Source organism: Silurus aristotelis (genome assembly GCF_946808225.1).
Source record: "Silurus aristotelis genome assembly, chromosome: 1".
Taxonomy (NCBI): domain Eukaryota; kingdom Metazoa; phylum Chordata; class Actinopteri; order Siluriformes; family Siluridae; genus Silurus; species Silurus aristotelis.
Window position 1 is genome coordinate 43,374,612 of NC_139574.1, and position 24,252 is coordinate 43,398,863.

Genomic DNA, 24,252 nt, shown 5'->3' on the forward strand with positions numbered 1-24,252 from the left:
AAAGTATTGGGACACCTGACCTTTCCATCCATATGTGGTCCTTCACCAAACTGTGCATTTAAACTTGACATTTTCCCTTTGCTACAACTAGGAGCTGACCCGACGTTACACTGCACATGAGTTTGCCCGGCTGCTTAACACTGTGTGTGTGTGTGTGTTTGTGTGTGTGTGTGTGTGTGTGTGTGTGTGTGTGTGTGTAAGAGTGAGACCATGCCTCCATGTACTAATGATGGCGAGACATCCTTATTTTGTGTGTACCACAACAACGGCTTTCAAGAGTCTTTAGTGGACTTTAAAACTGAACCACACACACACACACACACACACACACACACACGATAATCAATCCAAACGGATGTGTACTAAGCTACGTGCACACGCACACACACACACACACTTACTTTATTATTCATAAATCTATGACATCACAAATCTCTCATCCTCATTGGTCCTCTGTAGGTGTGCTCTGAATCACACACACTTTTATACACACACACACACACACTTTAATACATAACATAAACCATCACAAATCACACACTATGTGCAAGGTCTCCACTGTAGACGTGTCCTAAACCATGTACACACACACACACACACACACACACACACACACACACACACACACACACACACACACTTAACTATATGACACGTAAATCATCAGTCGATTGAGGACGTGCCCCGAATCGCACACACACACACACACACACTCACGTGCACACTTAATCGCAGGACACAATCACAAATGTTTGAACTTCGGTCCGTTGTGGACGTGTTCCAAATCACACACACACACTTTACATAACCATACCATCATCAATCCACTGTGGGCGTGTCCCAAATCACACGTACCCTTTATTTACTGAATGCAGTGTGAACACGTCCCACAGCCACACATTTCTTTTTCTTTTCCTCTGTGTGTGTGTGTGTGTGTGTGTGTGTGTGTGTGTGTGTGTGTGTTTCTTACCTGACGGCAAGGATGTGCATGGGCTGCGAGCGTCGCAGTCTCTGATGTGGCGCGATGGGCTGTGTGTGCGCGTGGGCGTGGGCGTGCGCGTGGGCGTGCGTGTGGGCGTGTGTGTGCTGGCCGTTGTGCAACAGGGGCACCGACTCGCACTGCACGCTGCTGCCGCTGTGGTACAGGCTCTCGAACGACGAGTTCATATCGTTCACCAGCGCCTCCAGGTCCACGTCATCCTCTGAAACACACAGACACACACACACACACACACACACAGAGAAATGACGATTTGTTAAATATTTCATCAAAAAACACTCAGGGACACGCAACACGCGTATTAGCACGTATTATCTTTTTTATGCTAGTGCGCTAACAAATTATCTGGCTATCGATTTCACCCGTAGCGATAGCGAGGTCGGATCGTCTTTGCCGATACTCGATTAATCAACCGATATTTTAAAATAGATACTGAATAATAAACAAAAAAAATATAAAACCACCCCATTTTATCAACAAAAACTAAAAAAACAAAGTACTGAATCATTAAAATGTGCTGAAGAAATCAAATATAAATAATTCAGGAAAATAATAAAATAACTGATAAATTATAAATGATAAATCTCCGTGCAGCGCGCAGTCTCGCGTGTAAAAATAAACGGCTCGCGACGTCAGCGATTCACCTCTAGAGGCCGCTCTCGTAACGACAGAGGAAAGGTTCAGCGATCAACTATATAAAACTGATCTACTTCTTACTGACTACAGGCTGAGACCTGATGCAGTACTGGTTCCTCTGAATCCAGTAAATTACCACCGAAGTGCCCAAATATGGCCAAATAGCAAGGTGTCAAAAAAAAAAAAAGGAAATGACACGATGATGGACAGATAAATGGTTTCAAGAAGAATGTAAATGTTTCAGGAGTCACACAATCACAAGAACACGACTGCTCAAGAAATGTAGCGTTTAGTATATGGGGCTGCAGTTCCTACTCCTGTCACAAGAGGTCGCCAAAAACCGGATTTTCATACGGAACTGAGATTTGAACAGGAGCATAAATACAGTGTCAAATTAAAGGCATTTTACACACGAATCAGGAGATTAAAAAAACCTAGACTGTTAATATACTGGCTATTTAAGAGTTTTAAAAAAAACTGATCTGACAAAATCTGGCACATCGGTGAGGGCAGGATTTAAACTTCCTAATTAGAAGTTCAACGCCTTCAACCACTTTAACAAACAAAAGCGTTTCTTATAGGCGTCCGATCGCGGTTTGAAAATCCGGCAGGGTCACTGGACAAATCTGTGGTGTGTTTGGTGTTCGGATTTTGGATCTGAAGGTCGCGAGTTCAAATCCCAGCCACACCAAGCTGCCAGCTCCTGGACCCCCAGAACAAAGGACCTTAACCCAATAGCAAGACGACTGACAGTGACTGACAGTGAAAGTGCTGATAAAGAAAACCGCTATTTGACTCCAGGGAGCCATAAACAGGGTTATAGCAAAGCCGTATTTCGAAAAGGTCAAGCAAGAGCGTTAACTCCACCGATTACGTGCCCTACGTGCGTTTTGTTCCTCACGTGACCCCTGCGGCGAGAAAAACTTATCCTGCAGCATGCAGACCGCCGTAATCAAATTACTTTCCACCGAAAGCGACAAATCGAATCAAATGCTTCCCTGAAAGGCACCGGCTGAGAAGCAGAACCCTGAGAAAAGTCGTGCGCGGTTAGCGAGAATTATTAAGGGTTATTAGCGCGGAACATCCTGTGACTATCACGAGCTGGGAAATGGAACCGCTAATTTGATGGTCTTGCAGGGGTACGAAATCGAAAGAGAAGCCTCTCCGAACTGCTGGACGTCTTTGCAATTTCCCGTGCAAAAATGTTTTTCCAGTTTTTGCAGGTGGAAAAATTCCTGGTGAGAAACAAATGATGAGTCAGAGGTAACTGGATTTAACTGACTGCAGGAAAACGTCTCAGAGTGCACCTTTTTTTCGGTGGATGGGCTCTGGTGGAACGGCGGGTTCCAAAGCCAAAAAGACGACTTTGAGGGAACTCTAACCCGTAATAAATCCATAAGGACTGAATGCTATCGAATGCTTTTTCCCCTCCAGCACTGTGATTAGACATCAGAGGGCGTCTTCTTCACCTAATACTGAAGCTGGATAGCAGGCATTAGATCAAAGCATACACAATTTTAAATCCCTGATGACAAATGTTTACTATTTCAAGGCCTACCACACTATTCCAACAATAGTCCTCCAGAACTAGCATTAAAAAAGGGTACCAAAGGATCTTGAGAGTGCAAGGTCTTGAGAAACCAAGCTGCAACAAAGGCTGCAAAAGAAAGCGGACTGTAGCGAAAGATACAGAAAAAAAACAAAACAATTCAATCGGTTCTTGATTAATTTTGGTGTCGAGATCACGTTTCAGAGTAATCAGGAAGAAAAAACCACCACCTGCCTAAAGGCAAAAGCCTTCAGGTATAAAAAAGCCTTTGAAAGTCCCGTGGAGGAAATCGGATCCCTCAATCTGATCCGATGCCCAGCAGCACAAATCCTACTCGAGACTCGTGGCAATTTTAGCTACATTGGAGCTTCCTGGTGCAGACTGCATGCATGCATTGAACAAATGTTGAACGCGACAAATTCAAATGGGACTGAAGAGGGGTCAAAAATGTCCGATAACTTATGTTAATTCATTGACACGTATAAACCGTATCATATACTAACATAAATATAGACGTTTGGGGGTTTTTGAGGATTCGCCAAATTGGACATTTTTTTGGAGGCGCAGGACTGAAGAAATGTTGATATGCAATTTGGTAAATTCCCAGTTTATTCCCATTATTTCTCGTTAATCCCCATAGAGATTTTCCAATCGTGAAAATTCTTTACATTTTGCAACCCTAGGTGTGGCTGCCATCCTCGGTACAGCCCTCGAACTAAAAACGTCCCTAATACGACCATAAATCGGATTTCATGATGTAAATTCCAACGATAAACGCCGTAATTAAAACATAAAAAAAAAAAAAAAAAAAAAAAGGACTAACCTTGGTGGTTAGGAGAGTTCCGACTGGTTGCCTGTTGGAAACTTGAACCGATTAGATTCGTCGGTCTGTGATTGGCAGTTCGGTCGACATTGTCCTGCTGAGACAAAAAAATATTTTTTTTATTTGGTATCAAGTACAAAAGAAAACATCATACACTTGATTCGTTTGTGTGAAATGCAAGACGTTCTGATTAGTTTGTATTTTTGAGATCAAGGGTCAGGGTTCGGACAAAACCTATTATTGTACTCGGATGTTAATGCACTTGAGTTAAAACACTACATCGAATGAAAGAGACAGAGATATTGAATTTGCAGTATCGGCAAAAATTTCTCCCAACCGTGTCGGTTTTTCTCGGTCAATTACCATGTCATGATTTTGAGATAAATTACGTTGAATGCCATTTTATTAACCCGAGACATAAGAAGTAGTATGAGATGGAACTGGGTGAGTTAATTGGTTGACTATGTTTAAGTTCCAATCAAGACGTTTGGAGACGGCTGGTGGAACTGGCGCTTTCCGAGGCAGGTGCGTTCCAAAGTCTGCGATCTCATCAAGTTAGAACGGAAAAGCATCACCGGCAGTCGACGAGAGATCAAGAATGAGTTCGACCCTCGAAAGCGTTCGGCAACACGTGCATGATGATCGTCGAGAGAACGATCCACACCATCCCACATCCCACTAGCTGGGGGACCCAGAAAACCTCTGTATGCACGGATAGAACATGTACATACCATAATACAGGATCTAACTCTGACGATAGGGTACCTACGGAATACCCTCACATTTTGGCAGTGACCCGAATATTACAACGATGTGCACAGCCTGGGGAAGCACTAAGAGCTGAGCAGAGGACTGGAGAGCTTGAAATAGGTCATTAGTATACCATAGTGCATTTTAACAGGGTGAAGTTGCCTGAGCCAAAATGAGGCGAGGCTGAAACCTGCTCGCTTCGTCTTATATAAGAACCATAAGTAAGAACAGAATGCTCGAGTCATGTACTCCAATCCTTCCTGCAGAGGAAAACGGAACATTCCAGTTCCTCGTTCTTGGCGGTGGTACAAAGACACGACAAGCGAGAAGGATGTGATATCTCGGGCAGCGTTTCTGATTGGGGCTTTCTTCGCAAGAGCCTGGAACAGAACGTCCTGTGGCTCTCGTTTATGTTTGGCGACGGTGTTCCGAAGCGGACCGCGGAGCCCGATGGCGCTCCCTCTCTAATGTGGCCGCAGAAGCTCTCCGGAGAAATCTGACCGAATTAGAGCGGGTTGTTTTCGTCCCGACGCCAGCAGGCTCGTTTACGAGCGCTGCACACATGCGTTCTTAAAATGCTTGATTTAGCTGAGAAAACATTAGTAAACACAGCTTCACGAGGCCACTCGATACTACACTGTACACACTTCATTACTCTTTCGGCTAGCCATGCAGCTTTATTTCTTTTCAATGCGCACGTTTCATAACCCCGTGGTATTTCCGCTGGTTCTTCTGGAAGGTTTCCCGGTCTGATGAAACTGATATTGTGAGGAAATGATCTTTTATGCATCCACATTAGCGCAATCAGCTGCCTTCTGCTTTAGTTCCTACTAACAACATTTAAAGCGGCCACTCACAGAGTACAGCATTGAAGACACAATACGGTGGTTATCTAACCTCAAAGGGGAAGCGGTTTTCCATCCTGTTTGATCATCTAGCCTGGAAGTCACCCTGGAAGTTTAAAAGGTGCACATACTACTGAAATTATCTTCGTCAATTAGAAAAGTGCATCTCCATACCTGAGACATTAAAGGCACATATGAAGCAGCTCTGCCTCTGCCATGTTAATCTGTATTCTATGTGAGGACATGCCTCGGTCTCCGTAGTGTTGTGATGCATCATTTTTACGTAGCAGAAGTAGTGTTAAGAGAACGCATTCTTCCGACATATCAAACACTGGTCGCAAACCAGATCGGTACCAGCAGCCAACCTTGGTCTATAACAAGTCAAGTGTGACTGATCCATGCTGACTTCCACACAAAGTTTTAGCACAAGCAGCTCCTTTGATTCTATCGGACTGCCCCTAGCTCACGTCCCAGAAGCTGCTCCCACCCTTCAGCACGTAGTCGTGCCCTGTTAGCTTCGAGTTCCCTGCAAATACATGCCAAATCTGAAATTACTAAAAAGTCCCCCACGTTCCATTCGAGCTCATGCCTGACTGAGCGTTCAGAAGCCCTCTGATAGAAGCCAGCATCAACAACTGACTAAACATTACGAGTAGCTAGAACTTTCTAGTTCTACAGTCCTAGTGTTAAGGTGGCACAGTTCGCATCAGATCAAAAATATTCAATTATATAATCAAAAAAAGTTTGTGGGCAATAATAAATACATTAGATTTTTCAAGATTGCACATTTTCCCCATAATGCTATAATGAGCTCCATTCCTCTGGGAAGATGTTCCACTAGTTTTTGTGGAATTTTGCATGAGATTCATTCAGCCACAAGATAGGAGTTTGTCAGGTACTGGTGTAGGTCAAGTGAGGAGGCCTTGGGTACGTTAAATCATTCATCCCAAAGGTGTTCAATGAGGGTTTTAAAGCTCTATAGCCGGGGATCTTCCGCACTTTCCGACCCCATGTAAACTGTACACCAAATTGCAGCACAATCCAAAGCCGTCCTATATAATTGTGTGCCTCCAATTTTGTCCGGAAAAGTCGTGTCCCAATACTTTTGCCAATATATATATATATATATATATATATATATATATATATATATATATATATATATATATATATATATATATATATATATATAAACATCTTACATCTTCACAAATAAGTTCGTCCCATAGTTAACCTTCGTGGTCAGGATTAAATGTGGACCTGCTTGTCCTGACCGAGATATTTCTCTTTCTTGGAAGTCGTTGACGGTTTTAGGAAACAACCAAAACGACAAACAAAGGGAGTTGTGGATACACGTTTCAGTGTAGATTTATACTAGACAATGGGGGTTGAAATAAGTAGAGCACTGATTTTTTCATGTAAAAAATAAATTAATAATGTATAAAATTAAATAATATCTCTCTCTATATATAAATACAAGATATTTTAATCCACAAATGTATCAAATTTTATAAAAGACACAAATCAGTGATCTGCTCTCTAGATTGACAACCTCTAAAACCCTCCCCTGAGCAGAGGTATATTAAAAAATTCCACTTGGTCTTTTAAATGTCAGCCCTGCGGTAGCCCAAAAATCAGGTTTATGCTCTGAGTCAGCAGTCTTCTGGAAGGTTAGAATTTGGCCTCGGCTTAGCTACAGGCCTCAAAAGGTCAGGCTACTGTGCATTCCACAGGAGCAAAGCGCTAAAGAGTATGCGTAGGGGGTGGTGGTGGTGGGGGGCTGTTGCCTAAAATAGCTCCCTGCAATTGCTTCATCGAAACCAAAATCGCAGTTTGATTTTGAACGAGAATTAAAGTGGAAATTCCAGGGGTTTTTTTTGAGCCCTGGATTTGTCAGGCCGTTAGCCGAAAGCGAGTGGTGCTTCTATTTCGAGCCCCTGGAGCAGGACGTTTCCTCAAGGCGACACAATGAGCCAGATCCTCAATCTCTCGTTTCCAAGAAATACCAACATCAACAGCTCGACTTCCAGGAACAGGAACCGCATGCTGCCAGAAGTCGACTCGATTCACTCTGCAAACATCCATAAAACCCCAAGGCGCAAAATTTACGACCCTTGGGCTGCCGAAGTGTCAGTGAGGGCGTGGAGAGGGGGTGGTTGGGGGGTTAAGGAGGGAGGAGGGCCTTTAATGACTTCTGCAGCACGTAGATCGAGCCAACGCAGCCATCGCCCTCATGTCCAACCCATAATTCCTCGAGCAGATCTTTTTCGAAAGCTGTCACATTTTCGCTAACCCATGTGGCAGCCGCAAGGACAAGGCTAAGAAAATATTTAGAAACGAAATGCTCTTGTTTAACAACGATTCCTGATCCCAACACTCGATGTTGCACTCGTTTTCAAGCACTCGTCTAACCGAATAATGTCTGAGACTAATGTTCTAATTGTTTCTCCATGAGCCCCAAACATGGAAGTGGGAGCTAAGGAAGATTTTCGTCGAGGTCTTTTGCTAGGTCAAGCCAAAGCCCCTTCTTGGACTCCTGCCCAGAGTAACGCCACTCCCGGAGTTACATAATCCTCCGTGGATGACTTGTATCTTCATCTGGCTCGACATGAAAACTCAACCTCCAACGGCTTCACCGAGGAACTTCAACCTCTCACCAACCCCCAGCCTCGTTCTCCTATTCTTCAAAGGGTATAATTGTTTAGGCACTTGGTATTATTGCGTTCGTGCCCTTTTGCCTGTAACAGTGTCCCAGAGGGCCCATGGTGGAGCGGCAGCAAGAAAGCCACGGTTCAATGAAAGGCCTGCGCCATAGCCAAGCACTCTGCGGGGTTGATGCGGCTGATGGAGATTTCCCACTGGGTTTGAACCGATGCACGTGGATACAAACAATGGCCGAAAGGGCCCTTCAAAACAAGCTAGTTAAGCCTTTGTTTAGATGCTCTTACGTCAGGTTGCGCCATGTGAATCGGATGCGCTCAGCCCAAAGGAATGCACGGCCATGCCGCGGCCATTCAGTTCCTCCTCGTCCTCATTCAAGCACCCGCTCTAAATTTACAAGCTATGACAGGTACTTTGAAAACAAGGAACAGCTTCTCCCTCCCTTTCTTTCTCTTCCTTTCAGTCATTGCATCCACAAAAAGTCTCTGTAGTTATCTGGATCGCTTCTAACTCATATATATATAAAAGTTTTAAGTTTGTAATTATGGTATTAATCCCACTCCACAATTCATCAAAGTTTTTATAGACTTGATACATTTTCGAGTCGCTAAAACGAAAACCTACAGCTCAAACAGACAAAACTTTTTTAATTTCACTACAAGAATCAATTTCCCTGCAAGCAAACCAGCAAGAACCTGAGCAAGCACTTGCTATTTTGCAATTTTTAGAAACCTGACATGTGGTTCTTCCTCAAACTCTTACCCCAAAGTTGTAGACAAAATTGTATCGGACGTGTTCGGATGCTGGAGCGTTACATTTTGCCTCCACTTGAACTAGGAGACCTGTTCCATCATGACAATGCCCCTGTGCACTTCATGAAGATCTGCTTTCCATGGGTTGGAAATGTGGAAGAACTCTGGCTATAAACCCTATGGAACACCTTTGGGATGAATGTTTTCATGACTCCATCCCTGGCCTCCTTACCTTCATCACTACCTGACTCCACTAACAAGAACTAAGAAAAATGTAGACATCGATCTAAGAAAGAAAGAGTCAGACAGACAGACAGACAGACAGACAGACAGAAAGAACCTTGTTTTACCTGATAATTCGGGTGGTGTAGGAAGTAATCCGGACATTCAGCCACTGCCATGTTACTAAACGATCACCTCTTGTTTGTACATTCACTTGAAACAGGAGCAGAAAGAGTCTGAAACAAATGCAAGCAATAAAAGGTTCAGAACACAATAAAGCTCCCGAGAAATGCTCAGCTGTCGACAGAACATCATGCCGTATCATCCCCATCTTTAGCAACTGAGGAAAAAAAAAAAAGAATGAAGATTCGAGAATAAGGTGCGAGAAATGTTTCAACGTTTTGCATCAAAAAGATGTGTCCTGCTTTAGGTGTGGATTTATTGAGCAATAAGGAAATTCTGTCTTTTGGCCCATCGGCACAGGGATAGAGTTAGTAAACGGACACTGCAGCAGTTCTGCAGGAAACTATATTTACTCCACTGAAATCAATACATTTTTGGCTCGTTTGCTATTTGGTTACAAAGGAAACCCCCCAATAAAAGCCTTTGCTGAGGGGGTGTGTGGGAAGAAAACGCTGGGCTGAGAACGTACTCTTTGTTTCGCCGGTAAAATGTAAACAAACGTTTGGCAAGAGTGCATAGGGGTCCCAGGAACCCAGAAACGAAATACAAAGAAAACCCAGGCTTGGCGTTAAATACATGGTTAATTAATGTGGTGCAACAGAAACATGTCGCCTTATCGACTTGGCGAATGGAAACAAGGGGACCGAGTGTTGATTGGGTAAAAATAAATGGTCTACTCTCTTTATCCGAAGGTTGTGTGGTCAAATCCCAGCCACGCTAAGCTGCCATTCCTGGGTCCCTAAACAAGGCCCTTAACTCCAGCACTGCTCAGTTGTACGACTCGCCGGATAAGGGGGAGCCCTCAAATTTCCGCAAAAATGGAAAACCCACTTGGCAAAAGGCACTTAATTGGCCACCTTGCATGGTCAATCCCTGAGTTCGCAAACCCCTTCTGCAGATCGTTTCTTTAATCCTGGTTTGGCGGGATTTTTGCCTATTTTTGTGAGGTCTATCCACAGATGCTCTACAGGGCATTCAGGAGGAGCCCATGACTGCTTTTTTTGTTTGGACATTTTGTTTGTGCGATTCTAATGCTTAAAAAATAATTTCCAAACAAGGACTACGAACAAATAACCTTCAGATATCTGGCCACCGTTTCTTTCGTTTTTACTCTCAACCTTTGTCTTTTTGCCTGAAGCATTTCATTTAAGCTCCTGGGTACTTGCTTGAGCTATACCTCAGTCTAATGTTGAGACATTCTCGAGGCTCCCACAGAGCACAAATCTCCACACCAGCACATGGACTTGTTTCTTCCTGCAAATGTTCATCAGGGGGAAAAAAAAAAAATCACAATTTCTAGGAATCCCTGGAGAGCAGGAGATTGATTAATTACTGAACCTTCACGTAAGCCCTTGAGGGTATCGATGCTAAATACATTGGATCCTGGAGAGCATGGTGGGTGTGGTCTCCCCGCTCCAAGTTAACTGTTGCGATCCTAAACTTCGAGCCACCCTCTGTGCCGGGACGCCTCCGGGTTCAGGGCGGCAGAAGATTGCGAGGTCAAATCTTAACCGTTATATCATCGTCTATGGCCAATTCTGCCCTCTAGACCGTGGGACATGGATCTCTATACAATATGTACGAAAGGTTTGGATGACCTGCCTTCTGAAGGACTTTAGTGTGGGCATCTAAGATCATGCAAATAGCATTTCCGGACATGGTTTGCCACATACATTGGATTCAAGTGTGTTGATAGATTTCGATAAACATCAAGATCTCATCTAACGGTGAAGATGCTGTGCTAAATTATCTAAAAAAAAAAAAAACTCCTCAAGAACATCAGTGCATGTGCGGAGAGCCACGGTACTTGTATATTCTCTATACCGCAAGTTGCAGCACTTGCTATGCATTCGCTGCAGACAGAAAGGAAAGGAACACTAAATCCTTTAATTCCAAGCAAGCAAGAACAATTCCCTTCAGGCACATCAGCACGGCCAATCATCTGGGGCTTGATCTTGGAACGATTTGCTGGGAATTCTGTCCGGAAAAGGAGCTGAACCTGAGAGAAATTGCGAAGTGAGAAATCTGGCTCTTGTAAAGCAAAAAAACGTTTTGGTAGCACGCTAGGTTTCTTTCCCAGAATCACCTGGGAACTTACACAAAATTCCTATTTTGAGAAATTGCCAATAATTTCCAAGGTGTAAGAAAGAAAAAAACTAATCTGGCTATACTTTATCTTGTTTAGATCTTGTTTATTTAAGATTCAGAAAGCTGATACCAGGGATCTTTTCATCGTACGTGTATTTACTCGATTACTGAATTTTATTGACAAAGATTTGACACGATCCAGGATTGTTCGGTTCTTTGAAGCTCATCCTAGAGTTGACGTCATGGCAACAGGTCCCTGCTCGATAAGATCATGACTTGATCTGTTTTTAGACATTTTTTTAAAGAAAGGATCCATTATAATACGAAGAGTTTCCAGGATTCGACATGTAATACAGGATCGACTGGATCCTTCAGCACCATCATTTAGTTTTAAAAAAGTTTTTTGCTGAGGGAATCATTGAGTACAGTATAAGCAGTATTTCCATTAGAACCTTCTTGTATAACGCATTTACAGGCACATCTGGACAATTCGTTTCTCCAAATTTTGGGCTCAAATACTGAAAACTCTTGAAAACTTGCGAAAGATGTTCTTTACTAGTTGTAGATTTCTTGTTCCTCCCAGAGCAGTTCGATAGGATTTAGGTGCAGTGACTGGGCAGGTCGTTCCATGATCCATTACATTCCAGACGACTGTTTGCCCTAAATAACGATCGCAGAGCTTGGACTTAAGCTTCGGCTCATCGTCTTGTTCAGACCAGACTGAATTGCATGGTAAAGGATGGAATGGGAGCCATGTTAGTTTAGGACTCCTTTTACTTTCCGGAACATTCCCTCCTTCGAAACAACCCCAAAACAATCAATTCTCTGAAAGGAATACAACCCTAGAAACGCCCTTTTGACCTCCTCACAACCCCTCTGAAAACAGCAAACACTTTCACACAAGAAAGACAGAAAGAAAAAAAAAAATTTTTTTTAATAGGAGCCTTAATTAACACTCAAAAGCACATTCAGTTATAACACGGAACAACAAAAACAGAAACAAAAGAAAGAAAGAAAAGGACATTCAGACCAAGTCAGTCAGTCAGTCAGGAAATGTACATGAGACAGCCGATAAAGCAATAAAAAAAGAAATCTAGGTCATGGTGTTTAGAGGTGCAGCAAGGCAGAAAGCAGTGGACTTAAAATTAGGGGTACAGCTTGGCAAAGGCCGAGTTCTGTACCAGCATGATGACACAAAATCCCCGGGGGATGTTTTTGTGGGCAGTGCCAAAGCAAAAAGTGCTGTGTCTGCCGAGCTCTCTCGCACCCCCCCCCCCCCCCCCAGAACCCCTCACCACCACCCCCAACCCTGTACCACCACCCCCAACCCCTGTACCACCACCCCAAAACCCCATATCAATACACCCAAACCCCATACCAACACCCCCGAACCCCTGTATCACCACCCCCTCCCAAACCCCGTACCACCACCCAAGAACCCTTGATTCCCACCCCAAACCAAACCCCGTACCACCACCCCAAAACTCCGTACCACCTCCTGAACCCTCCCCTCCATGCTGCTCTCAAGGTCATAAATTCCTATGCCCAATTCGGGCTGCGATTGAAAATATTTGCGTTATTCATAGACGCGGCTGTCCAGAATCAAAACAGCGACACGGGAGGCACACATGCTTGAAGTAACGAACATACCGCAGCTTCGAGAGGGTTCAGGGTTCCAACTCCCTGTGAGCACAAATCCACAATGTTCAGAGTAAACATCTAAATGAACGTGTGTTCATATACCCTGAGACAGCCATTCGCAATGAATAATCTAAAGTACGGAACAAAATACATCAACGCAGACGAGAGAAAAATAATCAACAATGCGTCTTTACCCAATATACGATTAACTTTTAATAAAAAATTTAAGAAGAGAAAAGTTATAAAACTATTATAAGACTCTTTCGATAAAGTCCAAACTAAACATGTCCCTACAGAAAGGAAGGAAGAAAGAAAGAGAGAAGAGAATTCTCCATTCATCATTCCATGTGTAGTCCTCATTCACTGTTATAATAATCTCCATTGTTCTGGGAAGATTTTGTGGAGATTTATTCATCCACAAGAAGGGTGTTAGTAAAGTACTGATGGGGGTGAGGTGAGGAGGCCTCGGGTGCAGTCAGCGCTCGCATTCCTGCAATAGGTTTGAGCTCAAAGCTAGAAGGCTACTGAAGATATTCTAGTCCAGCTCATGTCCACCATGCCTTCATGGAGCTGGCTTTTCCTTCATCCAAAAGACATTCTTTACAATTTTGTGCATCCATACTTTCGTCTTTGGGGAAAAAAATGGTCCCATGTTTAAAGGGTTAAATACGATTTTAAGCTCCTCTTTTTTTTTTTTTTTTAATCAGGGCCATGTTGCTGGAGGCATCCTGGTTTTGTGTGGGTGAGCTTCTCAGATATGATGCATAAACACTAGCATTTCCATTTAAACTCAATTAGAGCTGTTAAATATAGGCGTAGGTGGGAAATGAGATATATATTCGGATGGTTCTGCATGGAATTGAATATAAAGGTGTATATTATAATTGTGTGCACCTGATTGGTTTCTGCTAAACTGCAAAATAATATGCTGTATAATGATGGACAAGTTTGTGGTCATCTGACCAAACCATCCTATTCCACATTTACTCTTCATTTGCTTTTCTAATAATCTCCACTGTTTGAAAGGAACAGGTTTGGGTCTCCATATTCAAGTGAGGGCGAAATTTTGCTGCTACCGCATCCGTTATATCTTACAATTGTGGAAGAACATGTTTGTTGAAGAACCTCATATGGCTGGAAAAGTCAGACATCCCAGTACTTTTGGATGCATGTGGTGTATATTTCCTTGAAAAATAAAACATTCAGAATCATGATTCCATGATGTGGAAACAAGCAGCTCACCTTTCATGTACTTTTACTGAATTCACAATAATCATGGATGTTAAATAGCAAAAAGAACACCTTTATCTGCTCAGGAATGCTGGGAGCACGTTTGTTTGGGCTGTCAGAAGAAGTGCAGCTGAGTGGCAGACACTGATTTGTAGGTCAAAGTGCAAAGCAAAGAAGAGAGAAGGGGAAAGAAAAAAAAACCTCTGGCAAGAAGACCGTAAATGCTGGAATGTGGGCCGTCCAGCTGTCCAGCTGTGGCATCCAGAGCCTGAGAGGACGGCGGCCCACACAGGGCAGGGCTCAATGGAGAAAAAAAAAAAAAGAACGTACATATTTACATTCACATTCCTAAAATACAGAATACAGCTGAGCAGTTTACCATCGTCTGGCACTGATCCAGGGATTTTTACTCGCCACCGTAAAGCTACTGCAACGTATGACCCACGAGTGCACCCTTTTTCTTTATAAACATCGAATATAGAATCTTTTCTTCATCTGCAAGAGGTCAGAAAGAGTATCCACCCTCCTCCCTCCCTCCCTCCCTCCCCCATCTCTCGGTCTCAGGGCAAGACGGCTCTAATCACAGCACTTGCCCTGTTTAGCTTCCGATGAGACATGCAGTCTATGTCTGGGCAACGTTGAAAGCTTTCCTGAACGACTAAATTTAATTTAGGAGCCTGAGCACGTCGGTTCCAAGAAAGTCCTCCAAACTCATCTTGTAGCATTGCTACCAGCAGATCAGTTATTCTTACTGTCAATACAAAACAGTCCTGACAGGTCGCACTTACTCAAACGTCTCCCCGTGCAGACTTCTCCTTCCTCTCGTTCATTATTATCTGTTTACGGCTACGCTTAATGTTAAAGTCTGCTAGACTAATTCCCGTTATCACTTATGTTATAGTAGCTATAAAGTTTAGAACTCCTTTATCCGCTCCCCCACCGCACCCGATTCCCCCCAGGATTTCCCACTCGCCCCACCCAAATACCACCGGAATCCCCTTTAAGATCAACCACTTTCCCCACACAAATACCACCCGGAATCCCCTCAAGAGAAACCACTTGCCCCACCCAAATACCCCTAAGGATCAACCACTTGTCCCACCCAAATACCCCTAAGGATCACCCACTCGCCCCACTTGAATACCCAACCCGGATCCCCCCACTCACCCACAAAAGATACCCCTCAGGATCCCCTCCACTCACCCCCAAAAAATACCACCAGGATCTCCCCCCTCGCACCACCTGAAATCCCCCCAAGATCACCATTCAGAGTTTTACCCTGGAGAGCCCCGACACTTGAGATTCCTTCCATAAATGTTGAAAACCTTGTTAGACTTTTTTCAGGGATGCGTTTTAAACATATTAGTATTCGATTAGGGTTGCAGGTCCTCCACAGCAGGTTACTGCGTAAACAACAACAACAAAAAATATATATATATCATATTAGAACGAGCGATTTGATATAAACCTGGGATCTGAACTGACAATATAGTCATGCAATAGTGGTCTCAAATCCCACTTTCTTTCGTATCAATTTTTATTTGTCAAAACCCAAGCGTCGTACCGCTCAATACTAGTAACTGAAGATCCAGAAATATTCCACTGTCATGCACCAACCAGCAAATTCACAATACTGTAACTGTATACCTGTATAATACCAAATGATACAACACCGGGTTTATATACCCCCCTATGCAATTCAACACCTGAAAAAACATGAGTCCGCAGATTTATGGAAACTGGAGACGGTGTAGGCACAGATAAGAGTGAAGCAGGCCATAAATTTGCAGCAAAGCTTTCACTTTGATGTGTTCTGACGCGAGACACCCTTCAAGGCTATACAAATAGCCCTTTGCACGAGCCTGTCGAGATCCAGCTTAGCAAAAGAAAAAGCAGAGTGTCGACTTACAACCATGTTGACAGGATTCGAGTTGATGTGCCATGACTGTACTGCTGAAATCTCCTGCATCAGCTATATACGCAGAAGCTTTCAACCCCACCCCCCCACCCCTTGAAGGAACCATCTCTAGGCCATCGCGCAAGTACACACACGTAAGGCTGCAGCACAGAGGCAAATACTCGATGGAAAGCGATCATTCGCAAGATATTATCTATTAAAACCAAAACATGCTTCAGTTCAGATGAGTTTGAAAGGGTGGCTGAAGAAAGGGGGTGGAAAACAGAAAAAGTAAAGTGTACCCTTGTCGAATTAGGGTCCCATTCAAATGTGGCCTTGAAGCCAAAAGAATTGGTTGAAGGTAATGCCTGTCCACTTTGGTGTAACTCCACAAGATTGGCTGGTTATAGTTTATAAAGGCTATAAATACATTCTCGAGAATAGCCTTCAGCGATTTTTCACACGTACCCTTCACAGCCAAAGCTCACCGCCCTGCGCTTAGAAGGTTAATACAGGCCAGGAGGGATCGGCCCACAGCATAACAAGTGTGTCAAGCTCGGGTGGTGTGACAACAGCCGCTGCATCTTCACTTAACAGGGGTAGGCTTAGAGAACAAAAATAGCACGCCCAATGGTAGACTAGAAGTCTGCCATCTCGGCTCAGGGTACCAACCAAGAAGTGCTACCATATCAGCAACAATCCTATAAGCCTTTTCTCTTCTATAATCAAGCTTTATTTTCAGCCCTGCTGCTCTATGATAACATCCAGATAAAAAAAAAAAAAATAAATAAAACAATAATTAAAGTCTTTGTTTACTTTGACAGTAATGCTGGGGGTCCCCAAAGAAACTCGCCAGACAGACACAAATGATTGAGGTGTACACAAGACTGGTTTTAAAATTCCCAATCCCTCCAGCTCCCACCCTTGTCCGTGATATTTTATGGGAAAGTAAGTTGGCTCTGCTTTTTAAACTAATGAGCAACTCAAACTACTAGTTTAGTGACTAGACACGCCAACAGATAGCAGCACAAGGCTGCACACACAGTCACAATGAACACCGACCTTCATAATCCAAATGTGCCAAAAGACCTGTTTTGACACCATTGCCGAGATCAAACGCGACTAGAAGAAGGTTCTTGAGACACTTGGAAAAGAAGACGTCCAGGACAAATTCCAGAAGAATGCTGGGAGCGCTGTATTGCTGTGCAAGGGCACTATTTTAAAGGCAATAGTCCATAAATGTAGATAAATAAAGTACTCTCTTATTTAATAGAGCTAGTCTCTGAACTTTTTGATAACACCTCTTATAGTGCCTCCTAACCAGGTTGATTTAAGTTATGGATTAGAACCCAATAAGTGTTTCCACTGCTCTAGAGTCCGGAGGTGGTGCCAATTCTTGGCGTGGTGCATTGTAATCTTAGGTTTGTGTGCTGCTGCTTGGCCATGGGCTCCCATTTTATAACGCTCGTGACACACAGGTCTTGCCATGATGTTCAAGAGGTGGTTTGGAACCTTTTACTGAGTTTAGCCACAGAAACTACATGCTTTAGCACTCTGCGGTCCAATCGTTTCACGGCTGAGCTGTTGCCCGTTCTGGGCCAACGTCTATTTCACAATAATAGTACTTACAGTTGACCGGGGCATATCTAGCAGGGCAGAAACATTCCAACTTGTAGCAAAGGTGGGATTCCAGGGCATTGCCATGTTCAAAGGCGCTGAGCTCTTCAGGTCGACCTGTTCTACTGTTTGGTCTATGGAAATTTATTTTATGCCCCTGTTAATCGGTGCAATTGGCATGGCTGAAACATGCCGACATACTTTTGGCCACAAAGTGCACACGCTGTCGTTGAACACTTCTAGACTGGTTTTGTAATTCACAATTGAATTCAAAATCTACCATGCATACATAGCTTCCAGTGTCAAACAGGATATTACAAGGTTAAACACCGCCACACGAAAAAAAGGCTTTTGGGAGCACAGATGATTAATTATCATTAATTGCAGTATGGTTTCAGTCGGTGAGGAAACGAGGCTCGCTGGAAAGGGAACTAATAGGACAGGAGCTTTTGTGTCTGTGCCCATGTCTGCAACTTGGGTGGCCTGACCGTGTCCTTCCAACTCTGTAATTCAACAGGTCCCATTCATGCTTCACAGAAAGGCAACAAAAATCAGCTTGTCAAGTCCGATTTACATCATGGACATAACAGTGTTGTTGGGGGGGGGGGGGGGGGGGGTCATGCACCACTACCAAAAATAAAATCATTTAATGGTGAAGTGCAAGCTCCAAGGTCCAGCAATTGTTTGAGGTTGTAACTCTCATAATACATTGGAAAGTTCTTATTTACTTTCGGAACTCTTGTACCTCACAACAGGAAAAACACGGAAAAAGGAACAATGACCTCCAAAAGACGAACAGGAAAAAGGAGGTATCTATTAGCTCGTAGTCAGAACTGTGGATGAAGAAAGGCTTTGATAATTTAAAAAAAACTCAAACTGTTACCAAACAAAAACAAAAACTATATGTACCAAAGTATTTGAAGTTTCAATGCAATAGCACTTTGTTTTACTTGAACTAGGAGACCCAAACCTGTTTCAGCATGACACAAAGCTGGCTCCATGAAGATCTGGTTTACATGGGTTGGAAAAAGGAAGAAGATCTTCTGCTACAGAGCTCCAACCCTACTAGACATGAATGGTATGAATATGAACGCCAAATATGCACCCCAGGCCTCCTCACCTCAATCAGTATCTGATTTTACCAACACCCTTCTTCTCGTGGCTGAATGAATATCTCCACAAAATCTTCACAAAATCTAGTGGAACTCTTTCCCAGGAGCATGGAGATTGACAGCTCAGATGTTCACAAAAAAGATTTCCTTTATATCATTTTGATTCCATGGTAATTTTTTTGGTTGTAGATCTATTTACCGAGTTGTTTTAATTCCATGTAAAAAGTCCTACCATGTTAGCTTGTATTAGCCACTTTGCTAGTGTTGAGTTTAATAGCTTTTGAATGATGACATATGTTATAAACAGCTCAAATGAAAAAAAAACAACAATAAATTCCAACGCAGAAAACTTGGCAAGGAATCTCGCCACCAAGCTTGGCGAGGCAGGTTCGATGGCTAAAGGTTTGATTGCGTGTAACATTGGAGCATATGATTAACTACTCTTCCTGTGTGGTAAACCATGAAGCCAATTAAAGACTGATATTTATTCAAATAAAACAAGTGATTTCAGAACGTATTTGATGGAACTACAATTAAATTATTACGGTACCTCTTTGTGTGTTTAAAACTGAAAGAAGAATTTGTAATTTAATGCTAATAACAACTAATAACTGATTATTAGAGCCACACCGGAGTGAATGGTGTTGAATCGTTTCCCGTGGACATTCACCTCAACATACATAAAAGCATAAAAGAATGGCTGACAGGGATTTGGCTCAACACGAGTAATGTCCACAACACCCTCTATAGCTTCACATGCCCCGTGTCTCAAAGGGAATTAGCGCTCTATAGGCTGCAATGAATGATGGCAAACTGACGCAAGGCTGAAAGGAATGCGTTTGGTTCACACGCAGTCGCCTCGTAGCAACGACTAGCAAACCATGGAGAAGTGGAGCATGTGAACAAGTCGATCCTGATGGCTGTATGAAAGACCTTCACTGATTAGATGGTCATTGATAGTGTTTTTTTTTTTGTCTGAATCAATTACGTCAAACATTGATGAAATCGGAAAGCTAAACACTTAGCATTTTCCAACCGTTCTCAAGTTTATATAATGACTTGAACACAAACAGGCCGGTCTTTCTTAAATATCCAGTCTTATCAGCACCTGCCTATGGTAAATAATGAAGATTATTAGCAAATATTGTGAATATTTTCATTTTAGGATTTATAAAAATGATTACAAAATCATGTCAGGTAGTTTACTGTATTCAGGTGGAACACCAATAAAAATAATCAAAATGTCCTGTCAGAATTTCTGTCAGAAATTCTATCAGGCACGATCATGTCAACTGGCTGAAGCATCTAGAGAAGCTCCTCGCAGACGTCGTTTCAGGTTAGCATCTGTGGAAATTTTTATAAATCAAAAATCCTATTCGGTTAGCTCGTTTCATGAAAATCATCTAAAACTCTTCTCTGAAGTGCTTTTAGCATTAATAAACCAATATTTACAATCAGTTTAGCTTGTTTTAGCTAGGTGGAACATTTGTGGAAAAGAATCTTGAAGTTCTTCTCGAAATTCCTGTCAGATTATCTCATGTTAGCTAGCTGGAACATTTCTAAAAGATAATCAAACATTTCGATCTGAATTCACATCAGGAGAGTTCACGTTAGCCAGCTAGAATATTTATGAAAAGAAATTAACTTTCTCACAGGAACTGTGTCAGACGAGCTTATGTTAGCCATCTGGAACATGTAAAAGTAAGTTCTTCTCGAAATTCCTGTCAGATTAGCTCACGTTAGCTAGCTGGAACATTGCTGAAAACGGTCTAAAATTCCTGCCAGAAATCAAGATAGTTCATGTTTGCCAGCTAGAACATGTATGAGATTTATTTTAGATTCCTGTGAGAAATCATGTCAGGCCTGCAAGTGTTAGGCAAATAGAACATCCATGAGGTTCTTCTCGGAATATCCTGTCGGATTAGCTCATGGAAGCTAGCTGGAACGTTTATGAACGTCATTTGCGATTCCCACAGACGGTGTGTCGGGCTAGCTGGAACGTTGCTAGAAATTATATAAGAATCCCGTCAGAAATCCTGTCAGGTCAGCTCATGTCATCCAGCTGGAACATTAACGAAGAGCAATCAAAAGAACTTCTCGGGATTTCGCCAAGTTCGCCAGCTGTCTCTGCTTAACCGAAAAGATGGACACGAACTCGGAGGACCTTTATGGATTATGAATTGGACGCGAAAGCTCTCGCGGACATGTTAGTTTTATAAATAAGACTCTTTAGAAATCCCGCCATTGCAGCCAGCTTGCTAATGTAAAAATGTTTGTATTTAGAAGTTGAACGGAGGCCTATGATTTACTGCTTTCCCTGTGTAGTGACTCATGAGCTAATTCAGTAAAAGCGCTCGAAAACGCAGATCCGAAACGCGGTAACCTCACGAAGTGGTGGAGCTTCAAGATATTTCGTATACACGAGTAACTCTTGTTTTCTCACAAAAACCTTTACATTGGTGAGAAAGAACTTGTCACGTGGTTATTCATACACAGTCTACACGTCGTCTGCGATTTGCTAGTTTTTCATGCTAGCTAGTCACCCCGCTAGCAAAGTCGCCCGGGAATTACTACGAATACGGAGTGAAAACGTGTATAACACTCGTTTTTAAGGACCTCCAGTGGCTGATTGTCAAGAAGGTACGGTATTAGCTACACTATTTAGACAAAAGTATTGGGACACCTGATTTGTTTTGCCATCATCCGATCATTAGTACAGCATCGTATTGCGCTACCGAGAGGGGAAAACGAGAACGCTGGTCACACCGATACAATCCATTCTACAGGTATAGATGCGTCCTAACGTTCTAAACGCTTAATTATGTCTTTTTATATGGAGTTCCGTCATTCTCGAGGGAAATCCGTCTCGGGCCACCCAAAGAAACGATCTCGAAGCCGTCCGTTGTCTGATACAACGGGGACTGATTTTGTTCCGCCGTTCGCGAGCAATGACAACGCAAACAAAGTGGAAAGGAAGCCAAATCTTTCCTGTTTGCTCAGCGTCGGTCCGTTCCACCTGTCAAACCTCGCGTCTGGCGTTATGGCTTTAAAATATAGCAAAAGGAATAAACAAGAAAGAAAAGAAAAATAATCAATGATGGGACAACCTCAAAGATAAAAAAAACAAACAAACAACAACAACAACAACAACCCGAAAGCACTTTAATCATCAAAACCACTGAAAATTGGCAACAATTTGCAATTATTTCCCGTTTAAAAAAAAAAAACAAAAAAAACTGTACATTTTATCCATTTCTCGCTACGATACAGCGGAAATCACCAAGTCCAGGGGGGCAAATACTTTCTCACTGCTACAAAGTGCTGACACTGGATCACAGGTTTGGACGCAAACTTTCACGTCTTTACTCCTGATTTCAACAATAGTAAAAAATGAATCGCCACCATCTGACCAATCAGGATCGAGAATTCGACCGCGGGCGTGTCGGACGTGCGCACGTGCGCGACAGCCCGTGCGAGACGCGTTCTCCTCGGCGCGTGCAATACCGACACGTTAGTTTTAGAAACACACTAACAATTTGTAGCGCGCGCACACACACACACACACACACACACACACACACTCCGACCCGACATCCACCCAGTCCGGAAAACGGCGCACATGGCAGGATCGGGGGTGCCAACTTTTTTGCGCACGGGCGGGCGTCCTACACTTTAAAAAGAGAGAGAAAGAGAAAAGATCCTCACCCGAACCGAACCGAACCGCGCTGCTCTCCACCTTCTCTCCTTCTCTCGCACTTCTCCTGCTCCAAGCCGATATTCCCGCTGAAGTGCAGCCAGCTGACTTTCTCCACACACACACACACACACACACACACACACACACACACACACACACACACAATGCAATTTCCTCTAACCCCATCCAGATCATCTCCAGGCCACGCCTCTCTCCTGGAACTCTCTCTAACACGCGCACTACGTGCAGAACCCGCAGTCTGGACTGATCAATAATAATACTAGTAAATAAAACGACACACACACACACAGCGTGTAACTTCTCCTTAATACACACCCTTCAAGCTGCACGTGAATCCAGAGAGGTTCTTTATTTACTCTTTTCTTTCTCCCTGTTTGATAAACCAGGAAATGACACACACACACACACACCAGGTCCAGTTCCAGGAACAGAAACGGTGTAATGAATCTGTTACACAACAGTCACACGTGTTTTCCATTTTGTTTGGGTTTTTTTGTTTACAAACCGACCAAACAGAAATCTAGAAATCTCTCTTTTAGCTAGATTTCCTTCTGTCCCATGATCCAGTTCATCCCAGAGCAGTTCAACGCTCCAGACGTCTGTTTGCAGTCTAGACGGAATTTGAAAAACATCAAAGGGTTTGTTTGTGAAACGTCGAATAAACATCTCACCATGATCGGTTCTATGAGTTTATAGGGGCCCATCATATAAATCCTGGTCTGAACTTTGGTCTGAATCGCTAACAAAATCTTGAGGGTCTTCTGAGGTATGCGGAAGGTCTGCCTGCACGTTCCTCAGCGTGTTGCCCAGTTTGAGAAGATGCCATGTTTGTTTGTATGATGCAGATGGGTTTTTTAACCCCCCCCCTTGATGATCATTGCCCCATCGCTCACACAATGCACAATATGGAAATACAAATCAGCCTACAGGACTGGGGGATGAAACCCCTGAAGCTCTAAAAGAACATAGAAACATCATGCACACTGAACAGAGGCAGGATTTAAACCCCCGACCTTTGAGATGCACCAGGATTGTGGTGACCACTGCACTGTTGTTGCCCCGCCCCTGTGATCAATCTACCCCCCAGCCCCCCCTTACAAATATGCCATAAACACTTCACACACTATCGGATTCAAAAGCCATCCATGGTTCTTCTCCGAACTGCTACCACAAATCTGGGGATACTCAAATGTATTGGAACATGAGATTTCCGCTTTACTTGAACGAGGAGGCCCAAACCTGTTCCAGCATGACAATGCCCCTGTGCACAAAGCCATAAAGGTCCATGAAGATCTGCGTTCCATGGGTTGGAAGATGTGAAAGATCTCCTGCTGTAGAGCTCTAAACTCTATTGAACACCTAAAGGATGCCTCCTCACCGGTTTGATGAGCACAAATCTCCACAAAATCCAGTGGAACATCCTCCCCAAAGAGTGGAGCTTATCACAACAGCGATCGGGGACTACACGTGGACCAGGACGTTCAGAAAGATTCCATTCATTCATTCTTTCGTTCGCTATCAGTGACCA

The 24,252-nt window shown here is 43.2% G+C and overlaps 1 protein-coding gene across 7 annotated transcripts in view; it reads right to left on the bottom strand.

Annotated features, from left to right (window-relative positions):
- grb10b (growth factor receptor-bound protein 10b) overlaps positions 1 to 24,252 on the bottom strand; it is a 47,407-nt gene that overhangs the window by 22,494 nt on the left and 661 nt on the right. For 2 of the 7 annotated variants that reach the window (XR_014536164.1, XM_083557333.1), the window contains exons 1-4: positions 22,712 to 22,971; positions 9,367 to 9,474; positions 4,009 to 4,105; positions 971 to 1,202 (exon numbers count right to left, since the gene is read on the bottom strand). Coding sequence is in view for 6 of the 7 variants with exons in the window: in XM_083557333.1 (XP_083413459.1) it covers positions 971 to 1,202; positions 4,009 to 4,105; positions 9,367 to 9,417 (380 nt within the window). In the remaining variant the exon portion in view is untranslated. Of the gene's footprint in view, positions 1 to 970; positions 1,203 to 4,008; positions 4,106 to 9,366; positions 9,475 to 22,711; positions 22,972 to 24,252 lie in introns of those variants that run through there. The other 5 variants (XM_083557337.1, XM_083557334.1, XM_083557336.1 and 2 more) reach the window with 5 other exon arrangements.